Source organism: Ambystoma mexicanum, chromosome 2q, assembly GCF_040938575.1.
Source record: "Ambystoma mexicanum isolate Mex_15411 chromosome 2q, UKY_AmexF1_1, whole genome shotgun sequence".
NCBI classification, from domain to species: domain Eukaryota; kingdom Metazoa; phylum Chordata; class Amphibia; order Caudata; family Ambystomatidae; genus Ambystoma; species Ambystoma mexicanum.
Genome location: NC_090924.1, coordinates 729,161,363 through 729,188,595, shown reverse-complemented (window position 1 = coordinate 729,188,595; position 27,233 = coordinate 729,161,363). Strand labels below are relative to the sequence as shown.

Sequence of the window (27,233 nt, the reverse complement as noted above, 5' to 3'; positions counted from 1 at the left end):
TGATAAAAAAAACAAATGATAATCTATTGCTGATGCTCTATTCCTGATCCAGTCCAACTTCAGGAATAGTCCTCTTATTAGCAGTCGCAAAAGCTATAAGCTTCTGAAGGTTTAAGTCATACTCAGCCAAAGGTTTATAGATTCTCAGAACCACAATTAAAACTCTCGAAGTATTACAAGACAGACCAGAGTTCAGACAGCAAGCAATTGTCAGGGGGTTGCAAAAGTGATCTCTGAAGTTGCATCCACTTCCAGTCTGCACGAGTCTGCAACGAAACCAAGCCCATCTCATGTCTAATAATTGTGACAGGGGTCCCTTTTGGGAGAGTAAGCATCCTTTTCCATATTAGCGCCTCCAGTATACTGGTTTCAGCCCCATATAAGTGACGGGGACCATCGGAATAGCAGAAAACCTGCCAAATTTCCTGTCAAACGCTTAAAACTCAGAGATGTTCACTCGTGCTTTCTTTAATATCCGATCAGAGTCGGTTTGTTTCGATCTCTTAGTACTGATCTCTGAACACCCAAATATTTAAAATTGTGGACAACTTCCAAGAGCATCTGAGCTATCGACAAATTCAAATTGTATTTCCTTTTTTTTTTGTAGTTATTAGCATTTTTGATTTGTTTACATTCAGTTTAGGTCTAATGATATGAAATAGGCGTTGGTGGCTGTCCAGCACGTGCCGAATCGAATAAAACAATATCATTGGTGTAGGCCAGGTACTTATTGGCAAATGTCCTAGCTTTGGCGGAAAATTTCGTATTTTCTTAAAGATTTTCCATAGTTGCTAATGTACAGATTAAAAGATTAAATAAAATGGCACCAGGACTCAAGAGAATTATCCTTAAGACTATATCCCTCATTTATAGGAGTCTAGCAGATATAGGGTCATCACACTTCAAGGTATCTCTAAGAATATTCCAAAGAGGAATCAGCGATTTGCTATGCAAAACCTTTTTGGTGCAAATAATTTGAATTGTACCACTGGCCCTCCAGCAGTAACCACCTTTCAGTAAGTTAAAAAAATAACCTCAAAGCCTGATCATGAACATATCCCCACCTGAACTGTAGTTTGTTGTTGCCATTTACCATTTGTTGAAATTGTGAACTACACGCAGGTTAACTTAACTAGGAATTCACAGCACAATACTTTGAGTGTTTACCATTGAGTGATCCTTTACTGTATGTTTCCTCCTTCTTTTTTGTGAAATGTTTTTGTTCCATTGTGTTGTGCATGCATTGCTTTGAGGGCTTTGAAGCAGGTAAACCCCATTTACAAGTCCCTACACTTGTGTTGCACAGGTTCCACGCCATCCTATAACATGGATGTCGTGGAACCCACTTGAGACGTCCTGTGTCCCAATCTTTGAGCAATGCCTCTCTCCTACTCACCTCTTTTAGGGGTTATGTAGCTGAGGAAAGGGGTGAGGAAGAGCAAGCACGCTCCCTGTATATTCTACAGGCTATTAGTTGGTGTCCATATGCCCCCTACCTTCTGCAAGTGGCGCTATAGACCGTGGAATGGGGAACTACAGTTCCTCATGGCCCTGCCAGTCGTTCAAAATCTGGGCTAGGTCCGGCCCCATCTATGACCCTTAAGTGTTCCCACACCAGCAGAAACATACTTGAACTTGCTGTTGATATTATCGGTCCAGGTAGCTGGCTAAAGGTTTCTTACCCAATCAGACAAAAACACCCCTCCATACAGCAACGGAGGCACACTTTTGGTACCTTTCCGAGACACTCTATCCTGTCTGGGCGTTGCTAATTTGCTGTTTTGAAGATGGCCATTTTAGCCATAATCCTATCCTCTGCCCTGTAGATCGCATTACTCCGCCTGGCTCAGACACACGTTGACACCTGCTCAGACAGCACAGAGGGCATGGGCGGTGCATAGAAGACTGATATGTGAGCGTAGTAGTAATGCAGCTTTAAGGCGATTGTCGCACCAAGGATCTTAGGCTGTCCAGGACATGGCCCGCACTGAATGAAACACATACCCGCAAAATGAGGTGGGGAAAACACAAATTCAGTAGCCAGAAATGGGGGTGAATGCCAGCATGCAGTAGGAGGGTTAATTGACACTAGATATTCCCTAATGTTGGAGTGCAAGACATCTGAGGATCTCTAGTGACCTTAAAACGGAAATATTCTCTTGCAAAGCATACATTAGTTTTCAAAATTTGATTAGCAGAGTTTGATAATTAAATTAAAACATTTCTTGATTAGCAAACATACATATTTGATTAGCAATTTTGTACTGTATAGAAGTGTACCCAATCACATCTAGAAGTTGTGCCCAATAGCCTCTCTGAGAAAGTTGCATTTAGAAGTATGGCCAATTGCATTTAGAAGTGTGCCCAAGCACATTAGAAGGGTACCCAATCGCATTGAGAAGTATACCCAATCACATATAGAAGTTGGGCCCAATTGCCTCTCTGAGGAAAGCTGCACTTAGAAGTTGTGCCCAATTGCACTTAGTAGTGTACCCAATTCACCTGATTGGACCTGATTGCATAGAATTGCATGACGTACATAATATGCTCTGGAATGCAGTGAACATTTGAAAGGACATATATCTTACCACACCCCACGCTTACTCTCTTCTTCACACCACCACTCAACTAGAACACAGAGATACTATGTCACCATTCGGTATAACTGTTCTCATATCAACATCTACCGCTCACTCCCCATCACTCTAAGTAATCACTGCTGGTTTCACACCCCCCAGCCAGGCGTTCTCCTCAGGCCTAACGCAGCCACACTCGGTCTGGATAAATCCTGCCAGAGCGAACACATATCCCTGATCTCCCAACCACCACACCTACCGCTAGGAAGCAGCTACCACACGAATTCCGCACCAGCTGCACACATACCGGTGCGCACTCGCACCTTTGAACTCTCTATACTCTCTCTACTGACCCGAACTTCGGTTCCCAAGGGCGTTCAACCTACCAGCGCCTTCAGACCTTACCAATGGTTTATAAGGCGCTATACAAATGCAAAATAACATAACATAACTCATATTGTTAATGTCACTAATAGTTCTTTTTACCCAAGACATACAATGACATACAGCATTTTTGTGTATTGCTGAAATGAGACATTAGTGAGATGAGTGTTTGTAAAATGTAAAGGTTAGCTGCATGAATGGACACAAATAGATAGATATGATGAAAAGGATCTGAAATTAGGTTTTCCGTGGAATGTTCTGTGCAGCTGCTCCAGTCGGTGTTGCACAGGGCAGTTTCTGTATATTGTATCATCCACATGCTTGACCCATCATTATTTGCTCTGTAAGGAGAAGTTCAAATGTTTCATAAATTAAAAAGTTGACAATGTTAAAAGAAAGTCATAACATGAGTATGTAGTATGGTGCTGCAGCTCTTGCCCGTCATTGATATGATTTTCGATATAGCATTAACTACCACTCCTGGGGGGAAGGCGGGCAGCTAATAACGTCAACCCAAGCCAGGTAGGTCCAAGCACATAATTTCAGCACTGTAGACCCATAAAGTGATATTTATCAGCATTAGTACTCAGAGCCACCATCTGCGGTACTGATACTTTTTTTATGGCCTTTGGTATTTTTAAGAGTGGAGGCGATTATTACTGTTTTACTCTCTTAAAGTGAACAGTGAAAAGGGGTGCAGAGACTCCTGAGGGCAAGAGAGGAATGCAGAGTGAGCTGTGCTTTGCCAGAACATGGTAATTTAAATAGCAAGCTTTGCTACACAAGTGTCCATTCAATTAGCAAATCAACAGAATCGCATAGCTAATTGCTATGCAACACTGCTTATTTCTGCCTATATCTAGAAAATGGTTCTGGAAAAAAAATACTTATTTTTGAAGCTGTTAATGTATTCATGCTGCAGTCTTCCAACTCAGTGATTTGGGTTTATTTTTGGGTATGTTATGTATTTCATAAAGCTTTTCTGTTGGCCTCCAGCTAGTTGCCATTTTTTGTTAAAATAGTTTGTTGCCAGATCAACCTCGTCAAATCCTTTACGTTGGTTGTATGCAGAGCTTTTCTCTGTTCTTTGGTATGTGAATGAGGGGCTGACATTCTGCACACCTTTATTATTCTTGCTCATTGAAATTCACTTCGAACGAATGTTTGTAATTATATTATCTAATACAATGAGACCTTAGAAGCTATTTGCATATTATATGAAGAAATCTAACACAAAAAACTCACGGTGGATTCAATTAACATAATAGCTAATTATAGATCCCATCAGCCTTTGGAATAACTTTGTATTCATGTTCTGTTTTAGCCTAAAGCAAAACACCGTTTGCATTTCCACGACCAAATATTGACTGTTAAACTGATGTAATCGTGTTTATGGTTGAACAGATCGTGATTACGTTTTATTTGCGGTTTTTATTATGTTTAGTTCACTATAATTGTTTAAGTTATGTAGAGTATTTTTGTTTGCTTTCTGGCAGTCTGTGTTTCAGATGTAGTGTAGTTACAGCTTTGCTGTTCACAGTTAGCATCTCAAATTAAAAGGGCTCAGTTCATATTTATGTCGATGTTTTATGTTATCTTTGTTTTTGCATCGCTTAAGTTTAAGCAATTTCACACGTTTTACTAAATCACTAGAAATGTGTTTCTGAAAAGAATAATAGAGACGTTTTCACAAAGACCCAGGTGATTTCTGTGAGGATTGCAAGTTAGGTCCATTAATTATGTATTGCTATAATTCCAGCCCTCAACAATTATCAACCTCAAGTGCACATTGTTTGAAAACAAAAAACTATCTTGCATGAATGTGGTTGAACTCATGGTGTTCACTTCTGTAAACTATACACATAATTTAATGCGTAGATTTTGACATCGGGAAAATGTATTAATGTTTCAGAAATTGGAAACATTACAAAATAATGCCTCCAGTGTACTACATTCTGGGCTCCAAATTTGAACTAAATATAGACAATATAGAAGTTTTTTTCTCAAGTGTAAATGTGTTTTCTTCCCCCACACAATAGTGATTGCCCTTTCATTCATATTTTAATTAGGTGAGTATCTCAAAGACGCAATTTATGGGTTGCAGGCCATGCCTCCACTTTAATTACAATAGGAATTGCTCTCTTGACAAGCACCATTCCAAACTTTCGCATTTTCAAGAAGAGAAAGGTTGTTTTTAATAAATCCTGATAGTCGTTTACGAATGCGGTATGTAAGGTGAAAAAGAAACAATGTAAAGGCTGGGAATGATCTTCTTCCTATGGATTAGGATGCTTGCAAGTTTTTTTTTTTAATAGAAGTGTACCTTTCACATCAGGCTTTCCCTTTCAAAAGTATAGAAATAACTTTCTATTTAAACTTTTATCATAGTTTGTTGGTATTGTTTTAAGATGTAGAATGTTATTTAAAATAAAACTATTTGGGGGGGAAATTGGATATTCATGAAGAGCCAAAGCATGCAAGTAATCTACACACATTGCCCTCCTTTAACAAAATAAGTGAAGAAAACAACAGCTTTTATTTGTATGTATAGGATTTGCAAAGCACAAACGGAGCTTGAAAGCAGTGGAGTGCTGTGCATAGTGGAACAGTTAGTAGTAGCAGGGGAGGAGAGAGCATACGGAAGGGCTCATAATAACAATAAGATTGGCAATGTGCACTTAAGTATATAGAGATAGTAAGGCCATTTCACAATGCACTTTTGCGGCGTCAAATTAATTCACGGCTTGAAAATAGGCCAAATGTGGCCGCTTGTCACCAGTTGCAAAAAACGATGAAACTTGCTCCTGTAGCAAGTTTTACCTGTTCCAAAATGCCCAAAGTTAACTCGGACAAATGTGCAGGAATATGTTGTACATTTTATATTCTTAATTGTTTTACTTCCATGGGCTTGCCCGTGTGTGTCTGTGTCCGACTCCGGTCCATTTGTATGTACAAATTGGAGCAGATGCAAATTGCTAATCACACACGTGCATTTCTGTGCAAGCCCCTGTGATTTTTTACTATTAGCTAAAGGCACATTTACCTAGTAGCTGTCAAAAGATGTTGTTATTGATCTAACAAAGAAGATTGTTGTATACAATTTTAGCACATCCGACATAACCCTGCTTCAGAAAATATTGTATGGATCTTGCGCAGGTGCCAGTTACAAACGTTAACATTTTGTTACGTGTCCACCAAAAGAAGCACTGTACACTTTTCTTCAGACATATATTAATTTCCTTTTCTTTGAAGTTCTAAATGATTAGGACGTGTGAAATATGTTATGACAAACACTGGGTGTTGAAATGAAGGCCAAAGTACAGATAACAAGTCTATTGGATTCGTGCAACTACAAGACACAAAATTGTCGCAATATGGTGCTTTAAATTGTCTTTTAAAGCAACATCCTTGTTGCTCCAGTGCTTCTGCTTACCTGGCACACTCCATCAACCAGGCTACCCACTCCATCTACCAGGCTTCACTTCCTGCTGAAAAACAGTTAACAGCTCAAAACTAAGAATGAAAAACCTGAGGTCTGCAACTCTTCGAACTTCTGCCCTATCTCGCTCTTCTTCTTGTCTTTAAAAGTCGCACCCAGGATTCCCCACCACCAACCTGTGCAATACCATGCAATCTGCCAAATGCACTATGACACTTTTGCGCCTACTTTTCAAACTTGATTGCCTGTGGCCACCATAAACATCCTCATTCTCCTTGATCTCTTCTTGTGATCAACAGTGTCAAAGTAGGCATTCACTTGACTAATTGGACCAGGGACATCACTGCCAATGACCTCCCCTGGCACTTATATTACACTGTGACTGATTCCTACCTATCGTATTGATACTTCTCCAGCTCCATGTCAACCTGACTAGCAGTGGGGATTCTGCAAGGCTCTCTCCTATAAGCCCTCTTCTCTCTTTATGAAACCACTTTCTCCGACATAATCACATTTCTCCGTTTATCCTACCCTTTCCTTCCTGATGGCTCAATAATAATTCGGTTATTCCCTTCTTTTCATACTTGCCCTAACCTTTGGAACATTCAAACCACCAATACTAAGATCTTCTACTTGCCTTAAGCCACAGTTACCAAAACAATTCCCTCTACCTTATGCTTCCCAACCCTTTATTCTCCTCTCCTTTTTGGCTTGCAACCTCATGCTTGGTTTCTATGAAGGCCCTCCAACTTTATGATCTGTCACTGTGTCCAGTACTACAGTTTAAACATTTTCCAAATCCAGCGTCATGTCTTCTACATGCCTGATATAGAAGATGTTCTTCTCTTCATTTTTTCCGACTACCATCTTTGCCTCCAAGATCCTGTTCTTCCTTCCAAGATCCATTGCCACCTTCTCATACAGCAGGCAGGCTGAGTCAGTGTACAACAGTGGATGCTCATTGTAATATTTAAACCAATATTTGCCTGTGCACACCTTCCACCTTGTGTTGGCCATTACCTGCCACACTCCTTTTACTGGTGTCCAGTCAATTGGTCGACTGCAAACTGGTAGACTGCAATTTGGTCGACACCATTTGGTCGAAAACCAAATGGTCGAAATTTCTTTTTTTATTTATATATGTGTTTTGTGGGTTTTCGTGTGGGGGGAAAAAAAAAAGAAAAAAAGGGGGTTGGGGGGGACCCCCCCAAAAAAACCAAAAAAGGGGTAAAAATAGAAAAATAAAAAAATTCGACCATTTGGTTTTCGACCAAATTGATTCGACCAGTTGTCCAGTCGACCAATTGTTTTCGACCAAATGACCTATAACCCCTTTTACTCTGTTACATCACAACTCCAAAACTGCCTCATAACCCCAGCATCACCCCTCAGCCTCAACCCACCCTTAGACCTCCTCAATGGGGAATCAATTTCCCAAATAGTACCACGCCATTTTAGGATGATTTATTTTCAGAAATAGCGCCACACTGCATAAACACCCTCCTATCACCATAAGCATGATTTAGAAAGAAGTGTTTGAATGCACCAACCTGGAAAGATACACAGTCCTCTTGGTTCCCCTCAGAATATATATCATGATCAATCCTTGGACTTTTTTGTAGCATACTTGGACGTTAGTACTGTAACTGTCTTGGAATGTTTCATACAGCACCATCTATCCCAGGACAGTTGTTTTCTATGTACACTCTCTGTGGCATTTATATTGGAAATGCAGAGCAAATAAATAGAAATGGCCCATCACAGATGTTCAGATTTGCTTTTTCTCGCACCACTATGCATGTCTGAAATACTTTCCTCTGTTTCTATATGTTGCTGGTTTACCTCTGTTCACCGTTCACATGTCCAGTATGTCTCCTATCCCAACTGCATATCTGATCTGCATTCTTTCCAGTCATACGTTTTCCTGCATCAGATAACAGATCTTATTTCCTTGTTTCTCCTGTGTTCAGATTCTATCCTTCCTCCATGACTGCATCAGTGATCTCCATCACCATCTAATATTGCTGATCTCTCATTTTCCACTGCTTATATCAGCTGTCAACCCTGGATGTCTGTTCTTTCATCCCCATTGCCTCCTGCTTGAGTTCAGTCACTCTGCATATGTCCCTTACCTTCAAGTGTCACCTTCTCTTCACTGCTCTCACCATATGTCGTCCTCCCTTCGTTACCCTCCCTATCCACGTACTGTTCACTCTCTCATTTATACTTTTTCTTCCTCCCTCTTCTTGTTGAACTTACTTTAAAATTCCATTTTCATCTAATCCGAATTCCACCTTGCCCATTCCTAAATCTCTTTTCATGGAGAAGCCAACTGGCACCTCTTGAACCTAACTTCTTTAACTATAGCTACTCTGAATATTGTATTGCCCTGGTCAAAACGTATTCCTCTAAAAGGAATACCATTTCAGAAAACGACTCCTTAAAGCCTAAATTGCATCTTGTCTACTGCCCAAAAGCAACAGGCAGATTAGTTAATTGGGTATGTTACTTAGTTTTCTAATGTGTTCTTGTTTTGTCATCATACCTTTAGGTCTTTCATTGAAGCAGTCGAATATCTTGAATTGTCTGCAAGCAGCTGGGAAGCGCAGTGTGTAAGGGCCTCTTTCAACACCCCCCACCCATCTGCTCCATGCAGAAAATGCACTTGCAATTCCACCCAAATTAATTTTATTGTGGATGCAGGGGCTGGAATCTCTGCATGGAATTCGGCCCCGTTTGCGCTTCAGCAAAAATCCAGTTGGAACCCATTGGGATGCATGCAAATGCCATATGCAGTGCACAGCGATTGCAGGTGCATTGACTATTCATTTTGTGAATCATGCTGGATTCGCAGCACACACAAAACCAATCACATTTGCACAGAAGAGTACTTGAATTAAACTATACGCCGTAAGTGCTTCTTTCCGTGTGAGTTACATTTTTAAAAGATACTTTACCTTACAGTACTTTTAAATAACCGTTCCAAATTTACATTTTTCCTTGTTTGCTTACCCAGACACTGCACTATAGTGTTCTTTTGAAAAAATAATGATGATGGATTCCTAGAGTCTATGCCATTTCTGTTATTTTAAGGTGCGTGTACAAGCGGTAGTTTACATAAAACAAGGCCCCTAAGTGAGAGATGGCGACCATCATTGGTATTGAGTTTAGCTTTTTTTTTTGTCAGACTGAATCCTGAGATACTTGGTTTTCCACATTACGAACATTCTTGGAATTGCAGCTGAACCAGCCACTCGCTATGTATGTTATGCTTCTTTGTGTACTAGCTGTGTAGAAAGGCTTTGCACCTATTTCATTGAAATAAAAACACCTGCTTTGAGCAAACAGTTTGGGATGCTTGTTGGGATGAAGGAAAATAACGATGGCATACTCTTTGACTCCCAGAGTGTTTCAGGTTATAACTAACAGAGCAGCCTGCAATTGTAAATAACAAATAATATGTTCATGTGCCATGTGTGTGTTTGTGCTCTGTATACATTAACCACAAACGGACTGAGATGGCGTATGTTACTTTCTATTTTCTTCAGCTACGCATTGGCATTTGCAACTTCGCCATCTATCTTGTGTTCAAAATAAAACAGAATTAAAGTTTCATTTTACCCTGCAACGTAGTCCCATATGTTTTGCACGCAGGAACCTGCGTTTTAAAACTGGATCTAGAAGGATGAAATACAAATGTAATGTGCTTCTTCTCTAGCCTCTGTCTGATTCGATGCCAGATGGCGCCGAATCTAGGGAGCTCATTGTGCAAATGAGGCTCACAATGTGAAAGTGCTCCTACAATGCAATCATTGAGACCGGAAGGGTTCATACTGTGTCTGAAAGGAGACAATGGCGCCCGGATAGATCAACATTGCAGAAATCCAGTTCATTTCAGATGCAGCTCCTTTGACTATGGTTGTCATGAAAACTTCCTACTTTGATCAGCAGAGGGTGGAGAGAAAATCTTCTTAAGGCCCGAGGATGCATCACTGCTGTTTACTGTGCACTTGGCTGTAGTCCACGCCCTCATCCGCCAGAAGCAGCGAGGATAGGAGCAGCTTGCACCTTGACCCGTCTAGACGGCAGAGCGCTTTTTTTGTCCCCGTTACCAAGGGCAGAGAGTGCTCTTTGACCCTTATAACACTGCCTGCTGAGGCTCTCGCTAAGCATCTAGGTAGTGTGTAAATCTTAATGCGAAATTCCTGCTTAATTCAGAGCGCAACATAATGGCAACAAGACATGGAGCAGCTGTTCCTAAATAAAGCTGAAATAGTAGAACCTGGGAGAAGTTGCATTCTTTACGCTATTATTTTCTCCTGAACCCCCATGGGAAATATTAAACAGCTGCATACAAGATGGCGAACGGCAATTAGACGGAGGAACAGAAAGTGACGCCGTTTCCAGAACTCGGCCAAAGGATGGACTGACTTCAATGACAAGTTTTACTTCGCGTACCAGAAATAACTATGATGGTGTATGTTCACTGTAATGTAATTATGTTCATTTTACCAGTATTATTTTAAGCTCAATCCCTAACGGCCCCGAAATGAAAGCTTATTTTATATTTTTGTTTCTGGAACATTGTAGATGATAGGTTCTCAACCACGAAGTTTCTTTTGCAAATCATGCAAAATCTTTAATGTTTTAGCACCAGAACGTGCTTTCCAGATACAGTTATAACTTCTCCATTGTTATTTTTTTACAGATTCCCCTCGTCAAGTCGGAGGCCTACATAACCGAGGTCTTGGAGAATATCTGCGATCGAATGAATGATTACAACCTTCATGTGGACCCCGAAACCAAAGAGAAGAGCTATAAAAGGTTCGCTCCCAGGGATGATGAGACCATGGCATCCCTAGACTTTGACAACTTTCAGTTCAATCCCGATGCATCGAGTGCTTTGAAATATGCGGTAAGATCATTTGCTAATATTGTCTAACAGTGCTTTAATGTAGGAGTGCCATTATTTTAATGATGTTAACCCCATGCTTTATATATCACAGCGTTATAGATATTATGTATTCGGTGGACTTACTTATTTCATACAACTTCTGCGTCCTTGTACGAAGTTTAGTGTTGCAGAAAAGTGAAATCATTGAGTTCCATTTAAATGACAGGTTTTAGCAGCAATTGCCTCAGATCATATATTTAAGCGGTCAAATGTGGCACTTGAACTGAACATTTTTAAAGACAGGACGGATATGCAGCCTTAACTAGATTTTTATTTTTTTATTTTTACAAAGGAGCAGGCCATATCAAACCATCGTAAATGCAAAGTATAGTCTGAATGATAGATAGCAAGGGAAGCACTACACACAAAACGAAATGGGAAAACAATTCACTTACGTTTTTGTCATTTCTCAGAATACCCTTGTACATTTTACCAGCTCCTCTCATAGATCATAAACCTATGCCAGTTCTTTTAGATGCACTCTGAATTGTTATCCACAGGACTCGCTTGCTCCTTTAACATCTTGATTCCTTTTTACTCACACAAGAAATATGGAAAAAACGTTTGAACATCCCAAAAGATGTATTACGTGAAAATCCATTGGTTCATTATGCCATTTTAGATTGACTAATTACACACCAGACAATAAAATTCTTCAGAAACCGAACATTTCTTAACAATGCCATTATTATTATTATTTTTTTTTACTTGTTCAAAGTAGGATCTGTGACTCTTTTCAGGTTAATATTAGGTGCCTATTTTCTTGTAAAAAATCCTCGACCGAATTTTGGGCCATGTTCATTTGCACACATTATAAGCATATGGTCATAATACGTACGGGTGGGTGGGTGGTCCCACATAGACGTTTTGAGACGGTATGTAACACTAATAATAGCAACCCTTGTTATGGATAAATGCTAAAAGTACATACAGCAGTAGTGTATTGTGATGGAATCTAGTGCCGTGGAAGTAGGACTGAAGTATTTCTTCACTAAGCTGCAAAAAGTTTTTACTATTTCGGAATGTTCAATTGTAGTCTTTTGGTGATGTGTCGACCCAGAGCTCAAACTGCTGATTCAGCCTTCCCTATTTTAATACATTTTGTGTTTCTGGAAAATATTGTTCATTTTCTATTTGGGTTCCCTGCTGCGAAAATGGGAGGCTCTGCTTATAAACAGGCGTTTATACTCACTTCGTTTGTGCCTAGGGTTAACCAAGTCGTTCTTTTCAATACTCTTCACTCTACCTTTGAAAATATTTATATTTCTAGCACAATGATTTCAAATGATTGCTGGTTGCCCAACATTGGACAGACCACCATGTTTGCCTAAGTGAACCTAGGAAAAGTGATGCAGCTTCAGGGAATGCTAGAATTATGAGTCCTAGTTAATAATTGTCCGCCCACCATCAAATATGGACCCATCTGTCAGATAAAGTTGCATAGTAACGGAAGCGTTGGCTGCTTTAAGTACTTCAGTCCTGTTCTTTCTGCCTTCTTAGTGTGAGAGCGTGGCTGAAGAATATGAAGAAGACATAGTTTCACTTCTCACCCAAGAGCCAGGCCGTCTAGATGACAAGTTGTGCATTGAGAAATCAGGTACTGTCTCCTGTAACATAGGCTTTCCTAAGCTTTTGTTTTTGTTATGCTATAGTGTGATGTGCTACTGTGTAGGACTATGTGATGGGAAACTAAGTCGATGTAATGCATGCAAACATGTATGATGGTTCACAACTATTTGTTGTTCTTCAGTCAAGACATCTGCTTAATGCAATTGGCCTGACTGAACTAGCACAAAAATCTAACTTCTTTTCTAAAACAAAATTATTTTCTCTTCATGTAGGCACTTTTGATATGCTTTTGTTTTAATTAAAGCGCCTGCCATACAGAATAACATGCTGGTTGCATCCATTGGAAAAAGTTGTATGAATACTGTTTCTGTTGTTTTCATTACTTGCCAAAACCTGCTAGAAGCGATCATAGAATGGAGGGCTTGCATCCCGATTTATGGCGTTTGCAGGATCCGTATGTTCTTCTGAATGGGCTGCGAATCGGACTTTCTATCATGCGTGCATCGTTTTCATATAATACTTTCTCTCACCTTTCTGCATTACGACTGTGCTACAAATTCATGGTGATTTGGGTTCTGGCATTACTTTTAAAATGTTCGTTTTCAATTAAATACTGTGCACACTTCATAAAATATTGAGCACAATAACAATGTCATTTATATTAAACCAGGCCGTCTTGATATTAAAATAAATAAAGTCCCAGGGGTTTCAAATGAATACATATTTAATGGGCAACAGTATGGTGTGATTACAAAGTTCATCTTTTGTGGTGTAGATTGCAAAATTGACAGGAGGTTAAAATTTCACATGCCGTTCGAGTGTAATCTAGATGCAGAGTGACCTGTATGAACACCTTTTGTGATTACATATTTCTCACCTCTGATGTCTGTGTATTTAGAATGGAGTAGTCTAGAAAACGTGCATTGCCATTTCTGCTCAATCATTTTCAGTATTGTTTGCAAAAATGTGTATTACAAGACCTTTTTACAAAAAACTCACATCTTTTAAATGTTAAGTACATTGCATAGAGCCCGGTATATAATTCAGTTTGTACCACCATTTCCTGGTTAATGTATAACAAGTGAAAACCTTTTATACTGAATTTTGATCAATAATGATAATGATAATAATGTGTTATTTATATAGCGCCTTAATCCAATGATAACGCTGTTCCTGGGATCGAAATTATGATTCGCTGAGCAACAGTTTAAAGCAGACTCCGAGTACTGGACGTCACTCAGTAAGCAGGAGCTGCTGAGCAACACATCCTCCACATGAGGTGTAAACTATCCGTTTTGACCCTTTAAACTCAAAGCTCTCAGGTTTCCCTAGGACATGAGGCAGAAGGCCACCCAGTCCTGTTTCTTTTTCCTTTTGTATTCTGGGATTTGTAGTTTTTTACTTCCCACTTGCAATTTACAAAAACTACAAGTCTGAGGATTCAGAGGAAAACCAGGACTGGGTGTCCTTGTCACGCATGGCTACAGGAAACTTGAGAGCTCTGTAAATACCCGACATAAGTGCTGTAAAGTTGCTTTATACACATTCTCAAGCACACTGAGTTAATGTCACTTTGGTATGTTTGTATGTCACCAGTTTTCATGGGGAGCTAAAAATACCTCCATGTGAATGTTAGTGTCAAGCTAACCAGGCTTTCCAGAGCAGCGTTCTGCAACCTATATGGCTCTTCAGATGTTTTAGACTGCAATTCCAATGATTCCTCACAATTGAACAGGATGGCTAGGACTGATAAGAATTGTAGCCCCAAACGCCTGGAGAGCCACAGGTTGCACACCCCTGTTCTAGAGAAAAAGCAGGAGCTGCATAACAACCTGCTCTCATGCTTCTGCCTAACGTCATAGATTATGAAGCAAATCATCATTATGAGCAAACATGTATTCTCTACATTTTATTGTACTAAGTGAAAAATTTAGTGGCTGAATATACCAATGTTCGCGGTATTCATAAGAATAGTTGGCGAGTGTTTGTGACAAAACAGGGTTGTGTTTTCATTTTCGTTTGGAGCCTTAAGAAATGCATCATTGTGAAAAACTCTATTACTGGCATACAAAGTACAGCGTTTAAAATACACAAGAGTGCTTCTCAATCGCAGCACATTTCCCCAACCAGGGCAACTGAGCTGTAGCTTCAACCAAAGCTTTCTCCAGCTAATAGAACTGCGCTGATTAGTATTCCTTTGATACTATAAAGATGATGTTGCACAGACAGCGCTTTTCTAACTACTTGGAAAAAACAACGGATTTAAGTAAAACTATAACCACTGTCAAATTATGATGCAAGGATACCTGAATAGACAATGGCACAATTAAATGCCCTAAAAACAAAGACATACAAATAGTAGTAATCTTTAAATTGTATGTCCTTGAGACCAAATAAGTACATTAGAATTATTATGTTTTATTTATATTTTGATGATTATTGGCGTGTTTTGTATTTTTCTTTCAAAGAAAAATCTTAGTGTCTTCCTAAAGAATTGAAAGATATGCCATTTTATTAGCACTTTGTGAATTGATATCCACACATGTTTCCATTTTATTTGTACAGACATTCGTTTTATGAAGGACACTTTGAAATGAATATCTCGTTTTCATATTTCCTTGAAAAAAGTTTAATTAGCTAGCTGTTCCTTTGAGTCTGCTCTGGTTATCAGATATTTACTGAATCCCATGGCACCATTGGTATGGAAATACCCATCGGTGTCGTTTGCGTTTGTAGTTTTCTGATTTGTAAAAATGAATTTTATTTTTTGGCTGTAATTACCATTGACTTTAAAAACCTCCTTAACACCGTCTTTTCTTTTTTTCAACAGGTTTTTGTGAAATATCTCCACATTTAGAGCTGTAACACTGCTTAACAGTTTCTTTTCAACTACGAACAAAGCTACAGAAGCTATGCTTGTGCACATGTTGATTCTATGATGCATTCGGCTTTTTGAGCTAATACTACACGTCTGTGTGTCAATAAATGTATGTTTCAGATACTTATTTGGTGTTTACTTTAACCACCTATTGCATAAACATATTTGTTCATGTTTATTTTCAACTACTTGCAGTCATAGGTAAAAAAGTTTAACTTGGTGCATATTTGACACCATTTTTGATGCATTGATGCCACACTTGAAGTTGGCTCTGACTGAGGCAACGTTTGTTTATTTGAAATCTAGCATATATTTACAAAGAGGAGGCCTAACACAATTTGGCTAGAAGATGCAACATTACAATTATCTGCACGTTTTACTTCAAGAAACCTATTCTGCACCTTTACTCTCGAAAACCGAGACGTAGTGCTTTGTCGACACATTGTACAAGTGTTCTGTTATTTGCTTTTTTACAATAGGTAAGTATCCTTTTAAATGTGTCTCATAGCGTAGCAAAGGGAAGGCCGTGTGGCCTATAGGAACTTTGTTACTTTTTAATATAGATTAAAGATAATTTTCACATTAAACATTTTTCTTATTATGGTGTTACTGTTTTCAGCAGTAGTTGTATTTGTTTTAAAACAACAGCCTTTAAAATAAGTTTTGGAAAATGGGATAATGATAAACTCAATTCAAAAGATGGTTATCACAGGTAAAGAGTTGCAGGCCAACACTGCACTCTCCAATGCCATTAATTATACACAATAAGGTCATCATATCTCTTTTATTATTGGAATTGAAATATGTGATAAAAGGCATTGTTCATGCACCATCAGCACATTGCATGCAAAATTAATATCAATTACTCGTAACGCCATGCCACACACAGCGATATAGTAATGCTTACTTTGTTTAATTTTGTACCTAAATAGTTCTACCTTTGTGTTAACACTTGCTGAAAACTTTGTAAGAGTTGCAGTGTATTTGCATTATGAAATCAATTCAGGTTTTCAGTTGCCAAATCTGTCTTTCTGCTCTCAGAGGAGTATTTTTACTATCAATATTTCCTTAACATATGACATATCTGTGCATAATTGTGACCTTTATAAAGCATCTGCATCTGCAGAACTCTAATAATTCTGCTAGCTTGTTCGGTAGAAACGCATATTTTATTTACTGGGACTATCAAGGAAAATTCGAATTTATAAAGAATGAGATTTATAACAAGCAGTGGCATATATTAAACATGACCCGCTTCATTCAATTTTTAGCTTTTGCTTTGTGTGCATCTGGACAAGAAGTTGCATTTAGTGAGCTCATTAAGAGAAAACATAGCTAGTGATTCATCACACATATTTTCATACGGTAGCACCAGTGTACAAGAGGAGCATCTCAGTAGAGCTTAACCTACCCGTAAAATAAGAAAATACATAAAACTACTAAAGTTAAATCATACTAATAACTGATTACAATTGACCAAATCAGGCATGCCTGAAATATTTAATATGCTTTCTTCTTGAATACATTTTCCAAATATAAACTAAATGCATCTTTCAGAAGAGCTAACTTGGCCTATTGTTTGGTTTCTTTCTCCAAAAGTACTTTAACCAAATAATTATGCAACAATACTTGGACAGCTAGCCCTTTTCTCGGGGTTTCCGTCTTTGGGAAGCTGACGGAAACCTTCACATGATGTGGCGCAACATTGTGGATGATAAAAAAGAAAGGTGACAATTCGAATCCACACCCCTCATGGGGTCGCCCATGCAAACTTTTGCCCACAGCAAGTCATTTCACTGCATAGACCGACCAGGAGCATCAAGTTTGTCTTGGTGGGTTAGTCCGATTTATCTGTAACACAACTGAAAACTGCTCTCTGCGAATAATATGAGGTCATGTCAGGATGGCTCAAATAATGGTGTCAGAATTCTCTTTCTCTAGGGATACTGTTCTCCCCAGTACCCCAATACAGTCACCCAGCTTTTTCTCCTACCCACTTCTTTGCCATATTCCTTTTCACAGGGAAACCGCATCCAGCTCGTTGTTTGTAACCAAGCCAGGAGTGTAGTGTTTGGCCCACATCCTCCTGGTCTGGTGATATAGTTCACCATTACTTTAGTAAGGGATATTGTGCCCTTTTCCTTCTTAGCAACTGATATGGTGCCCTTCTGACCAGCAAGCAGTGTTTTTCCTGTTGGGCAATTACGTTTGTCCAGCACTTAAGTCCTTGCCTTATTCCTTGCAGCTGCTCTTGTGTTTGTCTACCCAGGTGATTTTCTATCTCCAAGACCTTTCCTCCAATGAGTCCTAGGTCGTGCCTCATGCACCTTAGTGTAGAACCTTTGTTTGTCTTTCTCCCCCTCTTTGTGCTGACATCTCCAATGGGACTGCATCTCCTGCCGCTCTCTGACCTGCTTTACTCTGGCCTGGTCCTGCTCCTTTCTGGCTTGTATCTCTCATCAGTGCTGTCCTTTCCTCCACATTGCTGTTCTCTCCCTTGATAATTATTTGCTTTCTTTAGATTTTGTATGAAGCCCTTTGTTAGGAAAGATTTCATAATTGTATGTAATTTTCCCTCCATGTGTCAACCCCCAAACTTTTTGCTGCTGTTTTACACCCTGATCTAGACTTTGCCAGAGAAGCGCAGCCTTCCGCCGTACTCCTCTGGGCTTTCGCTCAATTGATATGGGGGAAACTGACATGCCCTTAGGACAGTCAGTACTGGGAGACTTCATTTCCCTTAGTCCTTTCCTCATGTTGCAGCTTTTGTGCAACATGAAACAAGAGTGCACTGTAACTTACATTACCGCGCTCTTTGGTCTCTAGTCATTCCAAAGGCCCTAGAAACTCTCGCTGGACTTATTATGAACTGTGCAAGTGTGTCACGGACGGGACTGGTGGCAGCTATCGTTTCTCTTGTGTTTTGAACCCTTTTTCGCCATGTTATCCGCACTTACCACGTTTGGCACAAATGAGTGGCCTGGCTCCAAAATGGCCATGCCACAAGGTTTTTTGTCCTGTCCGCTGACCGGCTTGCCCCTTCACCTTCCCCCAGGTCGAGCCGACCTCCGGCAGTCCTTATTTGATCATGCACTTTCCCGCGAAACACAACGCTTTCGCGGGCTTCTGCATGCCTTGTGTGTGCCTCCAGGATGTGGGCTGGGATGTCTGTTCCCAATACACATCCTGGGTGCCAGAGAGTCTGGAGTGTCCTGAATGCCTGGGACCACCATGGTCCGTGATAGGTCCACGTATGGTGTGAGTGTTTGTGAGCAGATCTCCCATTAGGTCCTCTCCGTTTTGGCGCTAAGGGAACTTTGGATAAGAGGAGGCTGAAAACACCACTACCATGTCGATCTCCTGAGTTCACACCAAACAAGGGATAAGGAGCCAAGTATCCTGCAACAAGAAGCTGAGTCGAGGAACCGCTGGTGTACCGCTGAAGGTTTGGCACCCTAAGCCGCTGTCGTCCTGTGAGACCCCTCTGCATCTGATCGTCCTAGAAGGTCTGCGAAGGCGCTTCGACCCATTGGAATAGTGGGATCAACTATTCCCGGCACCTTCATCAAACCCTGCAAGTAAGCCTCTTTGGAAGTGTCCCTGGGCCAACCAGTGGGCTGACCAGCTTACGCAGGACGCTTTGCTCCGTCACCGCCGCTGTTTCGTGGAAGCCCTCGAAACTTGGTCTACTGCTTGCTCTGCGTCCACGGCACCCTCACACCGAATTTCGTACACTTGGCATTCCCAGGTCTGAAGTGAGACGAGTGCGCACGGACCAGAGTAAACGCGGTTGCCGTGTTGCCCTGCTGTGGTAACAACCTGTGCACGTCTGCTGCATTTGGGACACCCTCTACCCTGCATCCTGCTACGCAGAATCTACATGGTGTCGAGACGTCCTGATCATCGCAGCTGAACCTGCCAACAACGCGAACTGAACTGGAGAAGTCTGGGTCTGCCTGCGTCAGGGACCGGTGAGTAGTCCATACCCCAACCGGTGGTCCCTCGAGCAGGAGCCCGTTCCTTTTCTACCGCTGTTGCGAAATAGCGACTCTATCCAGCACTCTCACCCCGCCTCTGCCCACAAGTGGAGGCCTTGCTTGAGTAGTGGGGACTTGTTCTGCATCGCTTCATTCACCTTCCTGAACTGCCTGATATCCTTGAAGAGGCCCTCTTTTGTCCATTGGCACCAGCGTGTGCAGGTACTTTTGAGCACAAGGCTCCTCTGTTCGTAGGGCTCGGACTTCCTCCTAGTTAGGTGTATTTCAGATGTCGAACTGGGCCTAATGATTACTTGCAATGCCTGTTTTCCTCCCCATTTAGGTGGTCTTCATATTATGTGCTCCTAACTCCTTAGACCCCTCGGTCTTGTATATATATTGTATTGATTGTGATGTGTTGGTTTACTTTAGTATTATTGTGATTCTTTGCTATGGTCGATGTTACAAAGGCCTTGTAATAAATGTGTCTATATTTTTAATATAACACCTGTCTGGAGTCATTTGTAAGTGTCCTTGCTTTGTGTGCACATTGCGGTCTTTCAATCACCCTCACCCCTCTTGAGACTTAGTCTTGACCGCCGCCATCGCTACCCTGATTGGTCTGGCTTGTCCAGAGGTTACCCTGTTCCAAGAAACTAGGCTGGCCTTCTGAACCTCTGCCCCTCCAGGTCAGAGTTCAGTAATCCATCTTAACACCCTTGTATTGATTTGTGCCACCTCCCCTTTTGCCCCTTGTTCCGGGAGTCCAAGGTGCTCTAAGCTTTCAAAAAGTCTGATGGCCATTTTGAAGATGGCTCCACTATACTCTGTATTGCTCAGCCCTGGCTCCACATAGCACTTCTCAAGAGGTGGATTGAGCAGCCGGCCATGGTTAAAATGTCAACAAGTTTCCCCAGCACTTTCTCGCTCAACTCCAAGATAAACAGCAAGTGTTGCACATGGTGTTCCAGCAAGGTCTTAATTGGCTTTTTAACACTTATTTGCACACCATTCACAATGTGAAGTGATTAGTGGTGGGAACGTGTAGCTGGCAGTAAACATTGGGTCTCATTACAAGTTGGTTGTTAAGTATGGGGTAATTCTGCCAGACGGAATTACCATCACCACCGTGATGTCCGATGGAAATGACGCCACATTACATGTTAACGGTAGAGCGCAAAAACAATCGGCTGTAATGGTAATTCCGTCCAGAGTAATTACTGCCGAACATCAAGTTCAGACGGTATTTCTGTCATGTTTTGGTGGAATTACTGTTCCTGCTAGGAAAATCTACTGATTTTCCTCAGGCGGATTTACTGCAGGGGGAAAATAGTGTCATGTAGCAAATGGGAAGTCTAGTGGGGTCCATCTTTAAAAATACAATCCGTTCTGAATCTTCCATTCTCTGTAGGCATCCAAACATACCACTGGTGGTAAACATGTCCCAGGACAAAGGCAAGTCAAAAGTCCTTGAAATGGGGCAGAGGAAACAAAAATTCAGTGAGGCAGAGCTGCAGGTCCTAGCTGACGAGGCTCCACCCATGCAGAGCAGCTTTACTAGGGAAAGCAGAGGAAGACATCCGCCCTGAGAAAGAATGCCATCTGAGCTAAAATACGGTAGAAGGTGTTGGCAGTGGGCACAGTACCACGTGACCGCGAGGACTGCCGGAAGAGGTGGAATGATCGCAAGGCCAGGGTCAGCTGTCTCTTATCCAACTATCGATGGCAGACAGCTGCCACAAGAGGCAGCACTGTGCAGCCACTTGCCCACATGCCATCAGAGGAAAAAGCTAGCATAATCCTCCACATGGAAGGCAGTGAGGGCGCAGGAGGGGCCAACGTTGGAGCAAGAAGTCAACCTGATGCTGGTGAATATGAATGTCCCATCTCTCATGACAATGCACTACCAAAATTCCCTATCCCATGCATGTGTCTCCCAGCATAGATGACACAATGCACAGGGGAATGCCCCACCAAATGGCAATGTGAAGAAGGGCACAGCAACAACATGCTTATGCAAGGGAAGGTGGAACAGTGTGCAAAAAGATAGCTACCATTGAGTAAGTGCACTTGTGACCCCTTGCAATGATGAGACGCACCCATGAGGGTAGGCCATGACCAAGTGCCAATGTGAACCCAGTGTGCACACATACATCACTGGAACACCCAAATGGCAATCAACCCACATAGGAATCGCCATTGCCAATGATTGCCCCGGGAGGATAGCTGAGGGGCAAAGCATTTGTCTTGGAAGCAGGACAATGCATAGCAACTGATCCCCGCTATTAAGCGTGTTATAATAGAACAATTATAATACATGTAAATGCCATTTGTGCAAGCCATCTGCCCATGAAGCCATGTATATGAATTGGGGACCGTCTCATGATCCTACTCCTATATTTCAGGAGCAGTGTCTTTTACCTGACAACCTACTCTGCCCATGTCCCCTGGGGCCACCCACTGCCCAATACACATATGGCACTTATCACCATGTTACATGGGATACAGCCCTCGCATCCTGCATGGTCTGTGTGACACAGAGCCCACATCTGTTGAAAATATTGAACACATCTTGCAGTATGTTAAACCACTGTTAAACTACATGTGTCTAGGATCAGCACCCATCGTAGTTTAGTAGTTTCTTGCAATACATGTACTAGTATGCATGATGACTGTCTGCGTATCAATCATCGCCCAACAGGTCCACAGTCCACTCAGGGAGATGATTCCAGGCCAACCACATCCCAGTGCACATCCATCGGCCCAAGCACCTCCACCCCTAGGCCCTGCATAAATGGAAAGAACAGGAAGACAACCAAAAGTGAGTCACCAGTCACACAAACACCAGCAGCATGCCAGCAGCAGGAAGCAGACACACTGCATCTATTAAGTGTGGGAACAGAACTCTCTGCCAGCATTGTGCATGCCACTGCTGGTACACCACTAGATGCCAGTACAGCTGGCACAGCTGCAGGAGCTCCACCCCCACCAGCTGCAGAAGCCATTCCACTGGTCGCCCCTGTTGTGACATTTGAGGAGCCCCATGCCACCCATGAGATCTCACTCACACCCCCATCTGTCCACTGATTTTCCCCATCTAACCTGAGTCTTTGATCCAATGCCATCAGCATCATGACGCCGACATAGGAAGCAATGGTGATGGCATTGGATCAGTGGATGCAGGTAGTATGGGAATTTGGTCCCCTTTCTTCAGACTCAGCCATGTACATAGCCCTGTGAGTCTTCCACAGCATTTACTGGATGCCATCTGGAGGCCGCTGAACACCACAGAGCAACCCAGGTGTGGATTGAAAATATTGCTGAACTGCAGCTACAACATCTGCAGGCAATCCGTGATTTGGTGCAGGGCTCATCCACAGGATGGCCTGGTTCATGGACTGGACAGTGCTGCCATCTGTCAGCAGCAACTGCTGCCATTATTGTTTTGGACCAAAGCGTCAGGGAGCTGACAGAGGTAATCTCAGCATTTGCTGAAACCATGCAGAGAACCGTGCTCCTGACCCTCCAGCATATCCGGGGCCAGGAGTCTGAGTCATCTACCTATGTCACCCCCATGGAGCGCTCACTGCCTAGAAGCACCCAACACCACTCCCCGAGGAATGTGGCCCACTCACAGCCTGAACAAGCAGCCCATGCCCAAGAGGGCACAGAAATGACACTGATTCAGAGTTGATATTTATACTAGGCACAAGGGAGGTGGAAGGGCATTGGTTTTGGGGATTGAGAGAGGTGGGAGGGCATGAGTGTTGGGGTTTGAGGGAGGTGGGGAGAGCATGGGTATTGGGGATTGAGGGAGGTGGAAGGGCATGGGTGTTGATGATTGAAGGTGAGGGGAGCGTGTGTGTGTTTTGCTCAGTACAAAATAAATCACATGTAAACTTGAAAGAATGCACGGACAATGATTTTTGCGTGAGAGTGAACAATTTGATACATGGCTTTGTACAGATGAGTGACTTTGTTAGAAAGAAATGTGTCTAAAAGAAATTGTCTGAGTTCTTGCTGCACTGGGAGACAGTGTCTGCCTTCATCATGCTCACTGTGTGGCAGCACTTCAGCAGCAACATGCACGTCGTCCTCTGGGGGAGGCATGTCGACATCTGGGGCAGAGGGACAATTCACCTAATGCACATGTTGTGCAGCATGGTACAGACTATAACGTTTTTCCTCACCTCCTCTGACATATACATCAGGGCCCCTCTGGTCAGGTGGAGACACTGGAAAGGTCCCCTCAGTAGTCCGAAGGTCTGATTGATGCACAGCCTGGTCCTGATGTGTGCCTCCTTGTAGGCCACCTCCTGTGGTGTGCATGGATTGGGCACTGGTGTCATAAGTCACATCTGTGGTGGGTATCCAGAGTCACCTGTCAGGGCAAAGGACACAGGTATCAGTAACAGACAAACATGAGGATGTGTGGTATTTGTTCATGGCATGTTGATCAACACGCTCTCGAATTTAGGGTGCATTGGTGAACATCATGCTCATATATCCATACATTAATTTATGTGTCATGTACTACGGGGGTACATATGCAATGTCACTTTGGGATTCCACGTTTACACATCTCTCAACTACCATTTGTAACATTTATATACAGTGACAGGATTAGGAATGTACATGCTGTCGGGGTAGTCCTGTGCTGTTATGCATATGCCCTGAGGGGCATACAGATGTAATTGTGAATTTCTTTTTTTTTATTTCTTTTTTTTTTTTCATTTTAACAAGCTGCTTTGCCCTCGGGTTTTATTTCATCCCCGAGCCCTCTTGCCAACCGTTGCTACACTAATTCCAGCCTTTCCAGGCATAGGATTTCACAACGCCCATCTGCTTTATTTTGCCCTGGGCGATCCTCTTCTGATCTGGTGCTTTCTCGGCAGAGTGCAGGGTTAGTCTTTCCAAGAGATTGATCAACCTTTCTGGGCTCAGGGCTTTGGCGCTTTTCGCTCGTCGAATCAGGGCCGCCGTTCCGCAGCTTGTACATTTTGTGCTTGAATGCAGCCTGTTCACAACCTGCTGAATCTCATTGCTTGACAGTGTCTGATGAATTTCTATGGTTTGTGCGTGATTGCTCTTGTGGAATGCTATTCATGGTTTGCAGCATACACACCATCAATGTCTGGCAGAGTTGTGTTATCATTGTGCAGTGCTAAACTGTGCTATTGCCTGTGTAGGTATGATTGTCCTATCCATTGTGGTGCCTCTAGGTCTCTCATGGTGCATTACTTACTTGCTATAGCATTATGCTTTACTGTCATGCTACAGCATTGTCCTTCAGGGCCTAATCCTGTGGGTTGGTGGCTGTAATGTGTGGGGTGAGAGTGCAGGTCCTGCATGCACAGGGTTGTGTTGGGGCATGCATTGATTTGTCATTGTAATCGGTGTCCCCCTTTCAGGACCATTTTCACATGTGGTGCAAGTTTGTAATGTCTGATGGCACTTACCAGTATCCATGTTTGTTACCCTCTGTGGCTCCCCATGTAGTGTGAGAAACCAGAAGGTGTCTCACCCGCTAGTCCTGGAGGATCTGTCATCAAGGTGGCCAGGACATGGCCATCACTTTTGGATCCAGTTCCTGGGGTGGACCAGTGCGGGAACATAATCTGGGTGAGGGGTCTTCGGGGAGTGGGAGTGGGACTCTGGATGGTGAGACACTGTATCCCCTTCCCTGTAACACCTTTACCCCATCCTACCAGGTAGGATACTTAGAAACCCTACCCCTCAACCCCCTTTACAACACAAACACTTTCACATGGACAGCCAGCTATGGGAGAAAACAGACTTAACACCTGAGCCGTGTACCTGACATGTTCCAATGCATTGGTCAGGCGAGGTCAGGCAATTACTGACAATTACTCACACCTGACTTCCATTAAACTTCCCCACATGGATAAAAGGCAGAGCACAAGAGCACACTCTGAGCGAGGCAAAGCACACTGGGAAACGTCAGTTTCAAGATGGCAGCTGGACGAGGGAAGAAAGACGGCGAAACAGGAGGGGATCGCAAGGAGGGACATTCCCTTGACTTTGCAACAAGGAGCTTTAACTTTCAAGACCCCTTCAAAGTAGAAAGCGTAAGACCAGGAAACCACGATGAAGAATTCTGCATTGTGTCGGAGATACCCGGGGCCCTCGCGCGTTATTAATCAAGGCGGGCAGAAGCAGCAGCCACGTGGTACCATCCTTGGCTCCAAGAACAAAGCAGCATCAGTAACAAACAACACAGCCGGTGAGTTGGGGAGACCGATACAAGACAGGTTTGTGTTGAAGCCAAGGTTTCAAGCAGCAACATTGTATGGCGAGTGCTGGAACGATCATTGTTAAAACGCGTGCGATAAAAGATGCAAGCAAAAACTGCTGAGTGTTTGAACTTTGAAAGGAAAAGATGCAATACTTTTGACAGAATGGTCTGGCACTGCATGGGTGCTCAATCGAAGGTCTCTGTAATGTATCCAGTTGCGAAGTAGCAAAAGTGAAATTCAAAGAGTTGTAAAGAATTGTAAATCGAAGTGGTCCTGCGACGGGTCAAGCAAAATCCCACGCACAGTCGAAAGTCTTGGATTTTTTGATACAGAGAAGAAAGTTTGAAAAAACAAGATGAATTGGTCCGAACCCGGCAGAGGGAGTCTAATTGAAGGTTTTTGTATTAAAGTGGGTCTGAGCCCGGCAGAGGGGGACCCTAGGTGAAAAGTGAATAATCCAAGAGAAGTTGTGTATATGAGAATCCTGAGGAGAAAGGAACTTTGAATATTTGTTTGTCGCATCAGGCCCTCTGAAGTAGGACTCTGAGTGGTAAAGAGACTTTGGCACAGAAGGCCCCGATACTGAGATTTTGAACTGCATCATCGCGCTAGAAAGGCCAGAGTATGTGCTAAGCTCGCGTGTGACGCCTTGTCCCATGCTGAAACTTGGGGAGGGGAGGCTAACGGCTTAAATATCCTGACATATAATTTCTTGAACACTTTTCTTTTGTATAACATCGTTTCCCACATCATTTGTATTTTGAAAAAAAGAATTTGCAATAGGTTTATTAGCATAGACCCTTTTATTTTGACAAAACACCACTAGGACTGCGTTGTTATTATTTGATGGCTCGTAGCTTACTCCCATCTTTAGACTTTGGATTCGATAGGCGTTTTTCAAACCCAATTGAAGTCCATTAAACACCCTAGAACTGTAGTCACTTGTGTCTGTCTTACTGTTTGATAACATGCCTTCCTTACAGTAGCAGGCAGTGTGCTGTTCTGCATGAGCATGGGGTCATGGGTGGAACCAGGAAAGTGGACGCAGCAGTGTGTGATGGTGAGGTCTGCCTCGCAGGTCACCTGTAGATTCAAAGAATGGTACTGCTTCCTGTTTTGTATACCTCATCCACTGCCTGGGGGACCACCAAGGCCACATGGGTGCAGACCAGGGCTGTAATAATGTTGGGCAGAGGGGC

At 42.3% G+C, this 27,233-nt stretch overlaps 1 protein-coding gene across 7 annotated transcripts in view; it reads left to right on the top strand.

The window, feature by feature from the left end:
* CNPY1 (canopy FGF signaling regulator 1) overlaps window positions 1-15,923 on the top strand; it is a 514,332-nt gene extending 498,409 nt beyond the window's left edge. For all 7 annotated transcript variants that reach the window (XM_069647946.1, XM_069647950.1, XM_069647944.1 and 4 more), the window contains exons 4-6: window positions 11,108-11,314; window positions 12,854-12,950; window positions 15,753-15,923. In XM_069647946.1, the coding sequence (XP_069504047.1) occupies window positions 11,108-11,314; window positions 12,854-12,950; window positions 15,753-15,787 (339 nt within the window). In that variant the 3' untranslated portion in view covers window positions 15,788-15,923. The remainder of the gene's footprint in view (window positions 1-11,107; window positions 11,315-12,853; window positions 12,951-15,752) is intronic.
* The last annotated feature ends 11,310 nt before the right edge of the window (window positions 15,924-27,233 follow it).